Here is a 16,366-nt window from a genome sequence, read left to right on the forward strand (position 1 = left end):
TAATTTTCTAAAAAAAGCACAATTCTTATCACAGCTTGTAGCCATAGGGCTTTATCCTGCCTTTCTCATTACACTGAAGAGCACCTTCAAACAACTATTTCCTTACTGTAAGACTGTTTATGCACTGTAATGACAATTTTTGTACAGCAAACACATTAAGACTGAAGTCATCCACTGAATCACTTCTCTAGTAAAACAATTTTTATTGGTTTTTTTGTCCTCATGTGTTAACACCAAGTGTTACAGATCTCCAACTTCAGACAAGTCAAATATCCAATGTTGAAAAAGTATTTAAAGCCTACAACTTGAAAGTTTCCTACAAATATTTCATAGAATAACTAAAATGAAGTATCTTTTAAGCCTATCAAATAGTACCACAAATATAATGGATATTGTGTGATCTCACCTCTAATGTTTTACAGTTTTTGAAGAACACTTACATGTTCAGTCTGATCAGGCTCCTAATTCCAGAGGCAAATAAGATCCTTTTCCAGTGCAAACCTTTCATTAAATGTTCAGAGCAACACATGACAAAGTGAGAGAACTTTGAAACTGAAGCCATAAGGACAAAGAAAAAGCATGAGAAAGATTTGAGATTTCCAGTGAAATTTTACATTATCAGTGCTGCTCTCAGAATATTTTTAACCTGAATACCAGAAAATCTGTGTTATACAGAAAGATGTTTTTGTTGTGTTTCAAATTTCTAAATTGACTGTTACTATTTTGTTCCTTAAGACAAAGTGACAATCATTCTAGATAGAGAACGCATGAGGAAAGCATTTATTGATGATGGAAAACAATTCTTCCAGATGCTTTCTCAATTCCTCAGTAAATTTGTACCATCCCTTTTCCAGGAGCTTCTGCCCTTCCACCTCAACCAGGTGAAGGGACTAACCATGCACATCATCTTCACAGGAAGTCAGAGCAGCCTGATCTACTGTTGGAGACTTTTCAGTCCAGTGTGGTTATGATGCAACTACTCCTCTCTTGCTCAATAAAATTGATTCTTCAGAGATACTAACTCCTGGGTACCTCCCACTGCAGTCATCTCTACTATTAGCTTTAAACACTAAGTTAAGGAGTTGTCCACACAGAATGACATAAAGCTGCTCTTGCCCTGTGACAAAAGGATTAAGAGCAAGATGACAAGAAGCCTTTTCCCACTCTCCATGCTTTTTGACTCCATAAATCTATAAAGCCAAGAAAAACATAGGTTTAAAGTGAGGCAAGAAGGCCTAGACAGCAATAAAAACACCAAACCTTGTTGTTAAGCAAAACTTACAGAAAGCAATTATGCCTACTGGGAAAGAATTAGTTTTCAGGGGGAAGAAAAAAAAAAATCAGTGTGATTATCTGCAATACAATACTAATGACAAGAGGAGAACTCTTGTTACTGCCTTATAAGTCTGGGGACATGATACACACACAGTGCTAACCAAGCTATGGTTCCAGCAACTCTCAGTCTCATGGACAACAGTTACCATAAAGAAAAACAGCTACACACAGTCAGCCTTCCTATCTTCCTCTACACAAACATTCCCCCCAATTAAGTCACTTTATGGTGATATTAACATCACCTTGAAGAATGTCATGTTGGCCTAAAGTCTGGCGACAAAGCAGTGAAACTGTTCATAAGCAAAAGCCAGAGATGTACTGAATCAAATTTATCTCTTAGTTTGGTATTAACAAAAAAATAAACTTCTTCCTGTTGTCAGTGTTTATGTTGGGAGTTTTGAAATAATAATCAAAAGGGTATGATAGAATTGAGAAAAGTTTGCCTCCAGTTGAAATACCCAGATTCGCCTTGATTTATGCTGACAATTAACCCCTTCCTCCTCAAAAGAATTCAGCAGGGAAGGTACTGGCTTGACAGTCTTGAAGACTGACATCCCATTTATGCAGCAAACAGGCACACAGAGCAGAGTAAGAACTTGCTTGTAGAGCCCTGGGAGAGTGCTGAGGCCCTGTCCTGCAGGTGGGAGCTCCAAACCAATTCTGTTCTTGGCCATCCTGCAAAGATCAGCAGTAACACACAGACTCAGATTTAAAACACACTGACAGCTCAAATATTGCAGTGCCTGTCCATCTGATAAAACCCAAGTTAAAAAAGATTCCAGTCCAGGAAAGTGCTGTCTGCAAACTCTGAGACACTGTTTCCAACACCTTCTCCAGTGGGATTTTGCTGAGTGTGGGCTGAAAAGCAAGCAGCAGGTCCCTTGCCCTTTTCCCTGTACCTTTTCCATGTCCTTTTTGCAGTCATACTCTCCTTTTAATATGAACTTGCATTCCCTTCCTTGCACGTTCATTTTTATAACTACTCAAATATCTGCTTCCCTCCTTCCACATACTCGCAGACGTGTTACTCTTCTGACTAAATGCCACAGGAAAATGGAACCCTCTGTCAGTAATGAGTTGCTAGTAGAGTCAATAAGCAAATAGGAAGGACCAGCTGTAGAAACAACTCAAACTGGGAGGTTCTATCTATAGAAGGATCATTTAAAAATAATAAATTACAGCCTGGATACACCAAAGGAGGCTGTAGAATCTTTTATAATTGAAGTTTACAGGACAAGCCAAAAGTAGCTGGCAAGAACAGAGCAGAAATACTTATGCCTGGCTTACCTAAGGATACTGTAGTAATTCTCACAAGACCCCTACCTAGATTTACATTAATTGTCAATTTAGGTGATAAGATTGATTAAGCAAAATGTATACATGTTTTGAAATAGCAACATACATAGACTTCTGTAAGGCATCTGACTCCATGCCACAACCAACTACCACCAGGTTAGGGCCTGGCCTCTGACAGCTGAAGATACCCTGCTTGGTCATATCCAAGTGTAAGACAGGGGAGTCTCCTCATGGAGCTTCCTGAAGAACCAAGCAAGGGCTCCTCTCACCCAGTATTCTGCATTGCCTTCCTCCTGATGGAAGCTGCCACTCAGACAATCTGAAACTTCTAAGTTTGGAGCATTCAAACCTATACCCTGTTCATGTTATTTCACTAAATAGTGAAGGCTACTTCATATCTTAAATCTATCTGAGCAAAAATCAACATATCCAAATGAAAACTTTCATTACAAACAAGGACTGAAGGCTACAGAACAGGAGCTCCACACCCATTAAACATAAGGCACTAATGTGCCATGATAGCAACAAGTGATGGGCATTATAAGAGTGTGACACAAAGCTGAAGGATGGTTTTTACATGCCATTGTTGAGAAAACTAGGGCATGGTATTGTTTTTGAGATCTTCAATTCAGAACTGAATTAAAAAACCAGCAAGGGAGGTATACCTGTTCTGTATGTGGTGTCAATATACACTCTAGACAAAGTTCCAGTTGCTGGTAAAATTTAAAGACCTCAGATGATGTGGCTGCATGTAGATGACCCAGTAAATCTTCCAAACCGTAACTGTTTGAGAAGTTCATAATGCCTTTATTTTTTATATATACAGTTCAACTGTAAGACATAACAGGCAAAGTATAACATGATAGAGATATTCATGCCCACCAAGACGGATACTCTTTTTTTTGGTCAAGTAACCTCTCATAACTTTTGGGTCTGAAATCTCGTGAGTTAATCCCTCACTTACTGTACTATTCAGTTCCTACTCTGCACTGTTATTCTAGTAAGCAAGTCCTGTCATACCGAGGTCAGAGGCAACAGAAGAAAGTGACATCAAACATTTCTGCACTAGACTCCTCAAGGCCTGCAAAATTACAGACAGAGAGAAGTGTTAATCCGAATGGAAATGAAGTCATAAAGTACAAAAAAACCCCAAACTTCCCATTGAGTCACTTTGGGAAAGCCAGATCAGTAATCTCTCCAATCTCCCACAGTCTAGAACAAGATGTTCCAGAGATCAAGCCCACCAGCATGACAATGCACCCATGAGACATAATATCACAAATTATACACTATCTAGTATCATTTATGATTTGTATGTTAGAGGCAACAGAACTACCAGTTTTACCAGAAGTGCATTACAAGTACGTGATAAAAAGAATTATATATGTGTTCTTCACAGTACCTCTGAGCACAGCTCCAGCCCCATTTCTCCTTTCACATTAGACAGTTGGATGCTGCTTATCTTTAAACACCTCAAAGACATTAAATAAATACAAGAAACGGGATCCTAGCCTCAGGTACAAGGTACATATTTGGACAGGCACACCTTTCCTGATCAGTCAGCACTTTTGAAACTCAGAGAACATAAATTTGACCACACAAATAAAGACTAGCAACTAATTGATGAGGACCATCACTCCAGGGTATTCAAACAGGAGGCCTCACAGTACAAGCCCATACAGCACAAATACCCTGAGGATACAGACCCTTTTGCACCCACCACCCATCTTAAGTCATCCAAAAGTATGATGCCCTCTCTTTGTATTTATACTTGGCCTTGCATTCTCGTAGTGCCAGTTTCGTTATGTGTGGAGTCCATACATCATCAAATAGCACTAACATTTTGCCAGCATTTGTTTCCAAGTCATATCAGCACTAAGATTCACTGTATCTTATTTCTCATATGGCTTCAATGTACCTCTCTAGACATTTTCATAAATAAGTGAGACAAATGTGATCTAAAAGGAAATACTATAAAGTAGCAACGTAAAATCATAATCAAAAAAGTAGCTTGTGGATCACAGGTAAACTTCAAGATTATCAAGACTGAAGGAATCTCTTGAAAATTTTAGAAATGCTTGAATGGGAAGCAATACCAAAAAAAGGGCAATCTGCTGCACAAGTGCAAAACCAAGAAAACCATGTAGCCAGAAGTTCTACAGAAAGGATCTCAAGTTATAGGGGATCATAAACTGAGTGCTTAGCATATGGTGCTGTCAGTAAATATGCTGAAATAGGAGGGCTGATTTTCATCTCAAAATTTTTCTATGGAGACACCCACACAGCTGCTTAGTGCTTCTGTTCTAAAAGGCATTTGTTCTGCACTGTGTCTTGTACATCTTATATTCACCTTTGCCCATCTATCATAAAACAACCATCTCATTAACTGTTTTTTAAAGTATTACACCCCTTTTTCACTGCTCACATAAATAACCTCCCCAGGTGTACACTCAAGATACAAACTCTACTGATACACTGCTTCCCGGCTGTCCAAAGACTTCATCGTTCCTCAACAGCCTAAACGCGCAAACTCCCCAGTGACCAACCTGTACAGCAACACAACTTCCCTACAAACAAACGCACAGGACTCCAAATCTGTACAATTCTATATTGGATCAATGACTCCTGTTCTCATGTATACCAAATAACAAACTGCAAAAGTCCATTTTTAATGCTGGAATGTCACAAGTATTTCCAGTCTCTCTCAAAAGTTCAGCTACAGAATGAGGAGTCAACAAGAACACCTGAAGGAAATTTACAGCAACTTGAATATTTAGTACTGACTTTGAACCTGAAGGTAAATTTGAATAGAAGATCATCCTGGATTTTAGTCTGACTGCTGTTACAAAACACACATTTTATAATCAATAGTATCTATTTCCTAATACAATACTTCATTTCAGTATGATGCCTGAATGCCCCCACAATTCCTTACACCTTCATCAGCCATTACTGGTTTTCCCAACTAGGAGTTTAAGGGTTTCGGATCATGGGCACTGTTCATTTATACAAACAGTCTCTGCCTAGCTTGATCTTAAAAGCAAACCTCAGGGTGCTGCACTTGCCATTGAAATTTAGAACAGGTATTAGTCAGTCAGCTGTTTCAAACTAGATTGCTGGTATTTTGACAAAGTTCAGTTTTTCTAAATTAGTTTCTATAACATCTAGTATTCAGTGAACACGAAGTGTTGTAGTGATGGCTCACCAAGTCAAAATGCTAGTTTAATACTCTGTTCTGAATAAACCACAAATTTTAATATATTTATGAATAAACAAGAACTAGAAATGTTAAAAGATCTTTCATAGCACATATGACCATTAACATACAGATCTGAGCTGTAACATACTCCTATTCCCAAGTTAAGAGAAAGCAACTTCTATCCACCACAATAGACTATATTTTAAAAGAAAGTTCCACAGAAAAGGATGGAGGGGAAGAAATCACTGAAAAAAACCTGTCAGCTACATAGCAAAACAAAAATCCCAAATCCTCAAACTGTCCAAGCATTTTTTGCTAAATCACTTGAGTGAACCCAACATATGACACAAAACAATAGACAAATACATTACTGGAAAAGCTCTGGGGACATGGTGGGTTTTGAGACACCTTTGATGATTTAAAGGGAAAGCTTTGTTGCTCTTGTAAAATTATTTACACAGTAAGTCTAGAACTATCCTGGATTCTTCTCAACTTCAATCATTTACCTGTGAGCCTGCAGATCAAACTGAAATTTAACTGTGGCAAGCCACAAGGCTCTCCTTACTGGAAGCACATCAAGGTTCTCACATGAAATCTGATCATCAGCACAGTAGGATTAATGACAGAGGTGGTCAGGCTGATAAAGCAGCAGAACAGAAACCTGCTTAAATGAGTTTGGAACTGCATCTATGATAAGGTCGTAATGCATTCTCACCCCTTCGCGCCAGAACTGCGGAGAGACTCTGGTTGAAACTGATGCGAAAGAAAAGACTTTATCACTCAGTGTCTGCCTGCAGGAGGACTGTGGTTGTTTCTGGGAAAACAGACACCAGATACTCAGACTATCACCATCACTCCCCCAGTAATGCCACCAACTCTATCCAACACCTTGGGATGCCTAGTTTAGCTCACTGCAAAGGAGAATAGCAGGGGAAGGTTTTTAAAGAATTAGAGGACTTGTTTATGCACACAAAAATAAACTGGATATCAGGGATTTCTCTCAGTCAATAAATTCTCAAATTAATCAATTACTATGAATGCTGGAAATTCACCTTTACTTTTAGATACTTTTTTCCCTCCACCTGAATTCTGAAATTCACACAAAAATAAACCTAGTTACTTAGGCACGACCCAAGTCTATGGGTACCTTTATACATGTCACAGCACCTTCGCCACAGAAGCTGCAAAGATAAATTCCAGGAACACAGAACTTTAAAATTCAATTCGTTTAACATTAGGAAATGTCTCAGTACGAGACCAGTTGCTACAAAATGCATTACAGAAAGTTTTCCAAACACGGAAATAAGAAAAAAAAACAACCTACCAAAAACCACCAAACAAACCCTTGTTTTCAACTGTTACAGAAGCTGGCTTTATAAACAAATATCCTGTACCAAGTCTCCTACACACTCCAAATAAAGTTCTTCATGTCTACCCATGTGAAAGAATTTAAAACTTGTGTTAGTGAAAACTAAAATTTCATATATCTAGCTAAACAGAATAACTTTTGTGGAGTGACTTGCCTTTACACAAGGGGAGATGTATACACGGAGATCTGAATGCCTTTGGGTATTAAAGCAATACAAAAATAATTTCCATTTTCTAATGCAGGTATCTATTTACAGCAATAAAACTGGATAAAGGGTTTTTTGGTTTAACTTCAAGAAAAAAAATACATGAATTGTCACGGAATGGACATAATATACTGTAAGATAGTCTTCTGGCATTTCACTGAAATGGAAGTAACGTGGAGGGTAACTTCATGTAAAGCCAGGAACTAGAACAAGGAAACAAATTATTTTTTCAATGCCTGAAAGTCAACTCAATGTCCTGCTCCTCTACAATAAACTTTACCAGAACAGTTAGAGCAGCAGAAACACTATAAAAGTGGTTTGACAAGTTGCTTTAAGAAGATCTTTTCCATATCCGACATTCACAGCAGCAAGCCACTGACAACATCAGATTTTCTCATTCATATTATTTACTTCAAACCAATCTCTGACTCTTCAAGTTAGAAGTGTGGCATTAGTAGCAAAAGAAACAGAGAAGAGCAGTTAATTGTACTGCAATTTCAGTGCAATAAAATCTGTGGTTCCAAATTCAGCAACCATGTATGGAATTCCTTAACACATGCATCTAAGTGTTGTGAGGCAAAGACTACCAAACAAATGTGTACCATCCCACAAAACCAATAAACGAGCTAAATTAAAGACGTTTACACTTACATATGGGAGAACCAACAGCCATCAGTGTTTAACACTCCATGAATGCAAAAATACATGGCAGAGGTCAAAAAATAAAATGAATTATTTTTAGCTGTTTCTGTTTCTCCCAAATAGCTCTTCAATTCCTCAAATAAATTATAAGTGACAAAAAAACAGTTGGAAGAGTGATAGGAGAAGTATTTGGAGCCTGAAAGTTCTTCACCACTCACTCATCCTGAGTGAAGCAAATACAAGGACTACCATTTGACTTCAGTGGAGAGCACTTTGGCTGACACTCTCGTACATTCTCATCATAAAACAGGAAGCAATCAACATTGAGAGGAAAAAACTAAACACACACCTTGAACACCTCAGAGAAGAAACCAGAGCCAATTTTCTCACATGTGAAGTCATCAAGACGAGTAAGTCTGGAAAAGGCACTTATCAGGGCTCTGTATGAAGAGGTACAAACTCTTCCCATCTGGGATGCAGTCCCTTCTCCAGTGCCACCATCAAAGTCTTCAGCGCGCTCCAGGCGTGGTGGAAATCCTGCTATTGAGTTCCGCTTACTTCGGTCCATCTTGAAAACAAGACTTTATTTCACTACGGGAGGACTTCTCACATCTTAGACAATTTGCTGTCTTCTCTACTCTTGTGGGATCCTAAAATACAAGAAATTGAGATTGCCATTATTGTGAAGATACCTAGTAAGTTTGATAGGACTCCAACACCCAGCTTACACCAGTTTAAGAGAGTAAGAAAAGAAAGAAGATATCCAAGCAGTGGCACAAAAAATAAAGAAATATAACAAACCACCACATAACATCAACAGTAAAGACAGCAATCTAATAAACTTTTCCTTTAGATTAATGGAAATACCCTGTGCTCTGGCTGTTCTGAAACAAATAGGCTTGGAACTCAAAATTTAGCTGGTAACAACTCTCATTCCCTTCCCGTCAAACCCATTCTTTTTTTTACTTAAGTTCTGGTTGCTAAAGCAAGCAACCAAGCAGGAGGAAACCCACAAAATGTAACAGTCTATTCTACTTCAGTTGCAGTTGGTGGCCAATCTACAACAGCAAGAAACAATTTCACTTTCGTGAGTGAACAAGGGATCCCAAATTATAAAAAAAAAAAAGATCAACTTTCAATTGACATAAAGAAAGTTATTAGCTTGAAGTATCAAAACCTTGTTTTTAAAGTTTCCACTTATAAGTATTCCAAGACCAATTCCTTACCTGTTAGGAACACAAGTTTATATCCACTGAACACGTAGCCCCAAAATTTATAAAAACACCTACAATCCTGCTACAAAAAGAAAGTATTCTTATAACAATCTGCCAGACAAATTTTCCCCACAAAGCTACTTTTCAAAACTATATTAATTTCAGTTCAACTGAAAACACAGGAAACAAGCTACATTTGCCAAGTAGGAGAAAAGGGGGAAAAAAGGGAGGGGGACCAACAATTTTTTTTCTTTTTAAGAGGATGATGAAGTAATCAGGATGACTCTGGAGCCCATCAAATTCAGCTTGGACCGGCAAACTTGACAGGTGGCCTGCTTTTATTTTTTCTTTAAACCTTAGACTTAGGAGGTTATTCATCTTTTCCAAACTTCACTGTTCATTTACAGCACTTTGTTGAGCACCTACAAAGCCTGAACAAAGTGAACAGTCACAAAGAGGATACATTTCTTTTTTTTTTTTCCCCTGAGGGTAAATAAAAAGCTAGAGGGAGGGGAAGGAAACAATAAAATAATTTTTTAAAAAGGTGGGCAAAATAACCACAGAGCAGGCAATTACACTTCTATTTACAAAGATGTACAGAACCTGAACAATACACTAAATTTGAAAAGCATCTCAAAACCAGAGGCACACCAGCTGTCCTCTGAAAATACAGCAGTGCTGCTATACCCATGTTTTGTATGCAGTGTATCTTTTAGAGATGCTCTGTGCCAACACATCAGGCAAACACATAGTCCTTCCCTGCTTTCAGAAATAAGCTCTGTTGAACTGTCTGGAATTAATTTGAGGTTGTCCGCTCCAAAAAAGAAGGGTGTTTATTTCAAACATCTTAACACCTCTCTAAATGGATGCCAGTGGGTATAAGAGACTCTTACCAAGGCCTGATTACAAAAATTTAATCTCTATCAAATCCCACATCATGGTTTTCCTACAGAATTTTATATGGAAACTCCCATATGCCTGATCTTACTGCACTTTTCAGATGATGGTGGCCAACTGCCACACAGGAGATCAGGATCCAGTTTCTGATCTCATATTCTTGACTCAGGAGCCTTGAGGGTCTGGAAAAGGCACAGAAGCACCACAGGAAGATAAAGCCCATTACATGTCCTCAATGGAGAAAAACAGCCCAGGGAACTTCTTCAGCTACGGACAAGATGCCTCAGAATTTTCAAGGCCCACTTAAATAATTCCTTTTGATCTGAAAAAGACAAGCTATCTTTTGGTTACTTTTCAAGGAGATAAAGAAAGAACTGTCTATGGAAGGAGGACAGACAGAGGAAATCATAGTATTAACAATTTGTTTTTTGGATCAGGAGATGCTATTTTTGAAGACTGACCAGAAAACCTACTGCAACTGAATAAACAACTTTTTAGAACTTATTTCCATCAGAGTAGCACCCACATGCACCAGACACTTCCCTTGGAAGGAGGCAAGCATTTGCCCCTGGAAGGGCACAGTGTGACAATCCAGTATCACAGGATACCATAGGATCACCACTCCACAGAAAGTGGAGCTTGCAGAACCCCCCAATAAATCCAGTGAAACAACACATCCACACCGAAACCCAGCAAACTAAAGACCAAAAGTTCTCAGGCAAAGCAAGATTAAAAAAACAAAAAAACAAAATAGGAAAGACTGCTATTGTTTTAACTAGAGGAAGATACCAAGTTAGATAAGTAATATTAAACAGGAGGAAAAGACTAACTCTCTTAAGTACCAGATGCCATTAACAAAAGATGGCCGCAACACAGTTTCCACATCTATTTAATAAAGCAAAAAATCTCCTTCACACATATACACATCCTTTTGATTGAAATCACATGGTGAACTTTGCAAAACTATACAAATTCCACAGTGAAAGAAGAGATTCTATGTACTTCACACAAAATAAACCCCAAAAGGTTTTGCCATCTGGATTCCCAAGTAAACCATTCCTTCATTTTTGCCTGCTAGAGTTTACCTTTCCAGACAGCTACGCAAAATCCTTGGAAATTATTAGGATACAGCTCCATTATCTTGCCCAGGATTGCATACACAGAATCAGAGGAAAATTTCAAGTGGGCCTAATTCCAAGTGGGCCTCCTGTCATTTTGGCCAATTACACTAATGATCACATTCTCAATGAAATCAACCAAGGTTTAATTGACTGTCAAGTCAGCCTGAGGTACTTTAATTTACTACCTTGTATGGTTAATTAAAGTGCACTGAACAGAATCCAAGACTATCCTGCAAATCCTGTAACCAACTAAAAGGTTGTTGGGTGATTTTTTTCATATTAAGGTTCAGCTCAAAAACTCTTAAGTTGTGCTCAACAGACACACTACACACTAGAAAAAACATTTCCTAATAAATTCTCACCTTTCAGAACAATTTTTCTGACACCCTTACGTAAGAAAAATGCAGCCCCACTCTGCCAAGACCAAAATAATTCTGAAATTCACCTCTCAAAATGCACATCTGCCCCATTCAGCCATTTCTTACATTTCTAAAAAGCACAATTTCAGAATGTTTCATGCCCTACCACATTTTAACTTCTTGGCTTACCAAAAAACACCTTGAAGAAAAAAAGCCATATTAATATTATATTAAGATGAGGTTCTTCACTGCATGAATGCATTAATTTTTTAATTGTAGAAATTACTATAAATACAACTATCAGCATTAATTTGGTTAATTAGAGATTTACCTTTCAAAACCAGTGCCTGAGCCTGTAATTATTTAAAGATGGAAACCCCACAACAGCACATCAAGTTATACACTAAACATCAGTGTCAAACTAACAGGTGGCATATATTAGCCAGTAATTAACATTTTATACATCACAGATATAAAAATGGGTAAGGCTCCTCAACTTCAGCAGCATCCCTTTAATGCCCCAGAGTATAAAACAAGATCCTTCCAAAAAACTTTTCAACTCATTACTAAGAGGTTTTCTGTCCCCAGTATCTTTATAAATACGTGCATATTTGCACTCAAATGTCAAACTCAGTTTCCTAAAAGATGGCCCTAATAACAACAACCATTTTTAGACACACAGACAGTCGCTAGGCGTTCAGCCTGGAAAGCAATAAATCTGGTGGACGCATGTTACTAATTTGAAAAGGTTTTCTGAAGAACAAGATGCCAAAGCTTTGACAAAAGTCATTTGCCAAGAGTTAACTATTTAAACTTGTAGACTGATGCAGCTCCAACAGCCAGCACTACAAAAACATAAAGGAATTAAAGGAATTATGCTGGCAAGTGTCACTCAACAAAATAACTTGAGGGGGAAGAAGACTTCACTGTAGTACTGTGCAAATTTCAGAAGGATTTCAAAGAAATGTAAGGAACAAAATTTTCCAAAGACTGAATTGACTGAGGTCCTTAGCCTGGAGGAAAAAAAAATAAAAACAAGGAAAAAAGGCTTAAAAATTAAACACAAGAATTTAAACTCAACAATTTTGTTCTCAGCTGCTGTCATCTGCTTCCCTAGCAGAGGAAAGTTCCTTGGTTTGTCCATAACTTAGCTTCTTGTCGTTGAGAGGAAGACAATATGAAATATTTACAGATGAGGTAGCTACAAATACCAGAGCTTGGGCTATGTTTGGCCCAGCTCATCCTGAACTTGAAGCCTTTTTTGACTACTTTATGGGACAAGTCTTTAGGTTTAGTTTATAGTCTTAGTTACAACACTGCATTTGAACACGAAAATCCCAATATTTTCTATTCTCACTTACATAACATTTTGCTTTCATTTCATCTCCCCCATACAGAATAATTCGCAGTTCTAGCGAGTACTGTCATAGCACAACCTTCCTGCAAATTAGGACTGACATTCGTCAGAAGAGACCTGCATTAGCCCTACTACACCACTCCAGAAACTGGAAGTCTGCTGAACTGCATCATGGTTTTATAATGCAAACAGACCTCCACGAGAGGCTAAGCTGAAACAAACAGTTCATTTATTTTGTGACTGTAGCCAAGTTTAAAATGAGTAAGAGAGACCAGCTATTACTGCAGAGCTCAGGATTCAGGGCCAAGGTTGTAGGTTTAAAAATATTTTCATCATGCATAGGCATAAATTCTAGCACATATTTAGAAGGCAAATGTAACTGAGGGAGAATATTAAAAACTAAGAAATCCTTATGCCCACAGTGTAATTGCCAGCATTTTCTAGGGTCCAGTTACAATACAAGGAACCTTGCAACAATCCATTCCTCCCCTAGCCTGGTTTCAGTCACTCCAATCCACAGTGCAGACAGGCTCTAGCCTAGTTACAGAGCATCGCTAGAGTTAAATAACCACTCAAGTTGATCATGTGCAAGACACAGCTGCTGCTTTAAATGGATAATTTTAATACATTGTGTTTGCTTAACAAAACAGAGCTCAGTAGAGACACTGAGAAGCTGTTCATGCCTTCCAGGTGTCAGCAGGCTGACATTTGCTGAGCTCTTAACAAAAAGAAAGGGAATCAAAGCCTTCTAATACCAACAGGTATTGTAACATCTCAATCTAGGAATTTCCTCCCCAGTCTCTCCGCTGGGTTTTGGATGAGGGCTGACAGCTCTATTAGCACTGGGGGTTTCACATGAGACTGGAAGCAACTTTTGTTGTTTCAATGCAGCCAGTGAGACAATCCAGCACAGCAAAGCAAAGGGAAGAGAACATGAATGCCTGAAAGAGGGATGAAGGCAAAGTAAACAGGCTGAATTTCATACCTGACTGACATCTCTTGGACACAATCTTATATTTATGCACAAGGCAGTCAATATTTGTATTTTCCAGCTAAAAGTATCATCTCAACAAATATTTAAGACACATTCTGTAGTGTACCCTTACTAAGCACAAGCCTGTGTTACTGGTTTCACCTTACAGTGAAACACCAAGTACCTTGTTTACTGCAGGTAGCGGCTGCACAAATGGAACAGTAACACAACCTTCACTAATTTATGAATTTTTGAAGTGAGAACAGGGCTTCCCAAATACATTGTTCTTAAGGCACTGCAGACACTGAAGTCTGCTGGTATTTACAAACCAGTCTGAAGCTCCCTGTACAATGGAAAATGCCTAACTCATAGTTTGAGAGCCATGGACCTGGAGTGTACAAGGTCATCCTTCAAAAGCAAAGTTATCTCAACCAACCCCACTCCTGGCTGCGAAAGCTGTTACATTTCTCCAATGCAACCAACAGGACAATCACACCAGAAAGTGGCTTAGCCACTACCAGCAATGTGTTCAACTTAACAAAAAGTGACAGGATCATATGAAAAGAAGCTTACAATCTAAGTCAGAAAGAAGACTTGGCAACAGACAACAGATGGAGCCAGTGTGATACAGTTGCTGATTATTAGATGGACTTACTGATGAATACACCACTCCAAATGAATATATTAGTGAACTAACAAGCAAGAAAAGGGCTTTAAGAAAAAATTATTAACATTGACCTTTTTTTGATCTTGCCTAGCAGAGCTCTTATTTTTGTGCCAGTTTGCAAGATGCCACTCTGCAAGGACACAATAAAGAGCTTTGCCATTGTGCAAATGCATGGTTGTCTGCTACAGGAAGAATACAGAAAAGGAACCTATGATGCAAGTGAACCACAAGCTTCATTCTTTTCTGCAGCAAACACAGAAGCAACAGTCCCCTCCTTTAACCCTGTATTTCTTTCATGAGTCTGTGAAACCATTTGCATAAAGGATTACAATGGCAAAAGCAAATATCTGGAATTAGAGGGTGTAACTAGGTTAAAGGAGGCCTGTGCCACCAGAGCTGGTCTTTTGAACTAACTGTGTCCTTCCACAGTCACAAAAATATTAAGAACTGAAGCAAGGATTGCTCTGTAGGCCCTAATTTGTGCTCGGCCCCACTGCCAGCTGTTCATCCCAATGAAAAGCCACAAAATAAATCAAAGCAAAAAACAGGAGAGCAAACACTTGCCACCAGGTACAGCAAACACACCTCTGCCTTCAGTTTAAACTATTCGTTTTGCATGAAAAGTTTTACACAAACCAAAACGGACAATGGAATTACTCAGCCATGTCTACAGCTGAACACTGCAAGAATCAGAAAATGACATTTTTATTGGCATGCAACAATAATTTCCAAGGATGATGACTAAATGGAAAGGTTTATGACTAGTCCACAGGGCATGTCAGAGTTTCTCATAAAAATTCTTATCTTAGGTTGCAAATTCCACTGCCTAATTAAGTCCATGGAACTGTAAGTCTGTTGATTTTGCAGACAGTAAAATATGCTAGAACTCTGATCTCTATTTAAAAAAAAAAAAAAATCAGTTGAAGCACAAAGGCTTCTCATAAACTAGCCTAAATGTTAGCTGTTGCTTTTTTTAGAGGGGCAAACAAAAAGTTTTAAATAAAATTGAACTCCGTAGTCTTCAAATTCAATTCATTACTCTTGAAATTGTAGCTTTCAACTACTGCAGCACCGCTTACAGGAACACCAAAGTGGAAAGTCCCCCGCACTTGAAGCAAAAACCCTTCCGACCCTCCAAGGAATACAACATTAAGAGTGACCACGTACATTTATACAGCGCGTCTCACCTGAAGGCCATAAAGCAAGCATATATGCACATACACTTGAACACTCGAGCCTGTCATTAACGCGTGATTCACGTATTCTTACAGGGTAGCACTTAAACAGCAAAACCTGAGCCAAGCCCTCACACCTCTTGGCAAAGCGAACATTTCCAAGGCAATCCTGGCCGGGCAAAGACCCGCGCCGGGCGCTCCCAGACCCCTGCCCCTGGAGCAGAGCGCGGCTTTCCCGCGGCGCCCGCCACCCCTCACCTGCCGCCGCCGGGGCGGACACGGCCCCTCCGCGCACCTGCTCCCGGGAACGCCCCGCTCACCTCACCGCAGGGAGACCCCTCCGCTAGCGGAGAGCCCCTTCCCCAGGGCGGCCCCGCTCCCCGCCGCCGACCCGCCCGGACCTGCCCCGCGCCGCCCCCGCGCCGGCCGTTACCTGAGCGGCGGCGCCTGCAGGGCCCGCGGGCGGCGCGGGCTTTCATGGCCGCATCCCCCACCCGCGGCCCCTCAGCACCCCAGCGCGGGTCCGCCCCGCCGCTGCGGCCGGCGCGGGGGGCCCA

The 16,366-nt window shown here is 39.5% G+C and overlaps 1 protein-coding gene across 1 annotated transcript in view; it reads right to left on the reverse strand.

Annotated features, from left to right (window-relative positions):
• The window catches only part of TESK2 (testis associated actin remodelling kinase 2), a 79,898-nt gene extending 63,532 nt beyond the window's left edge, over window positions 1-16,366 (reverse strand). Inside the window, exons 1-2 of the mRNA XM_082287612.1 lie at window positions 16,243-16,366; window positions 8,396-8,696 (exon numbers count right to left, since the gene is read on the reverse strand). Of these exons, the coding sequence (XP_082143738.1) occupies window positions 8,396-8,614 (219 nt within the window). The 5' untranslated portion in view covers window positions 8,615-8,696; window positions 16,243-16,366. The remainder of the gene's footprint in view (window positions 1-8,395; window positions 8,697-16,242) is intronic.

Source organism: Coloeus monedula (assembly GCF_965178545.1).
Source record: "Coloeus monedula genome assembly, chromosome: 9".
Lineage (NCBI taxonomy): Eukaryota > Metazoa > Chordata > Aves > Passeriformes > Corvidae > Coloeus > Coloeus monedula.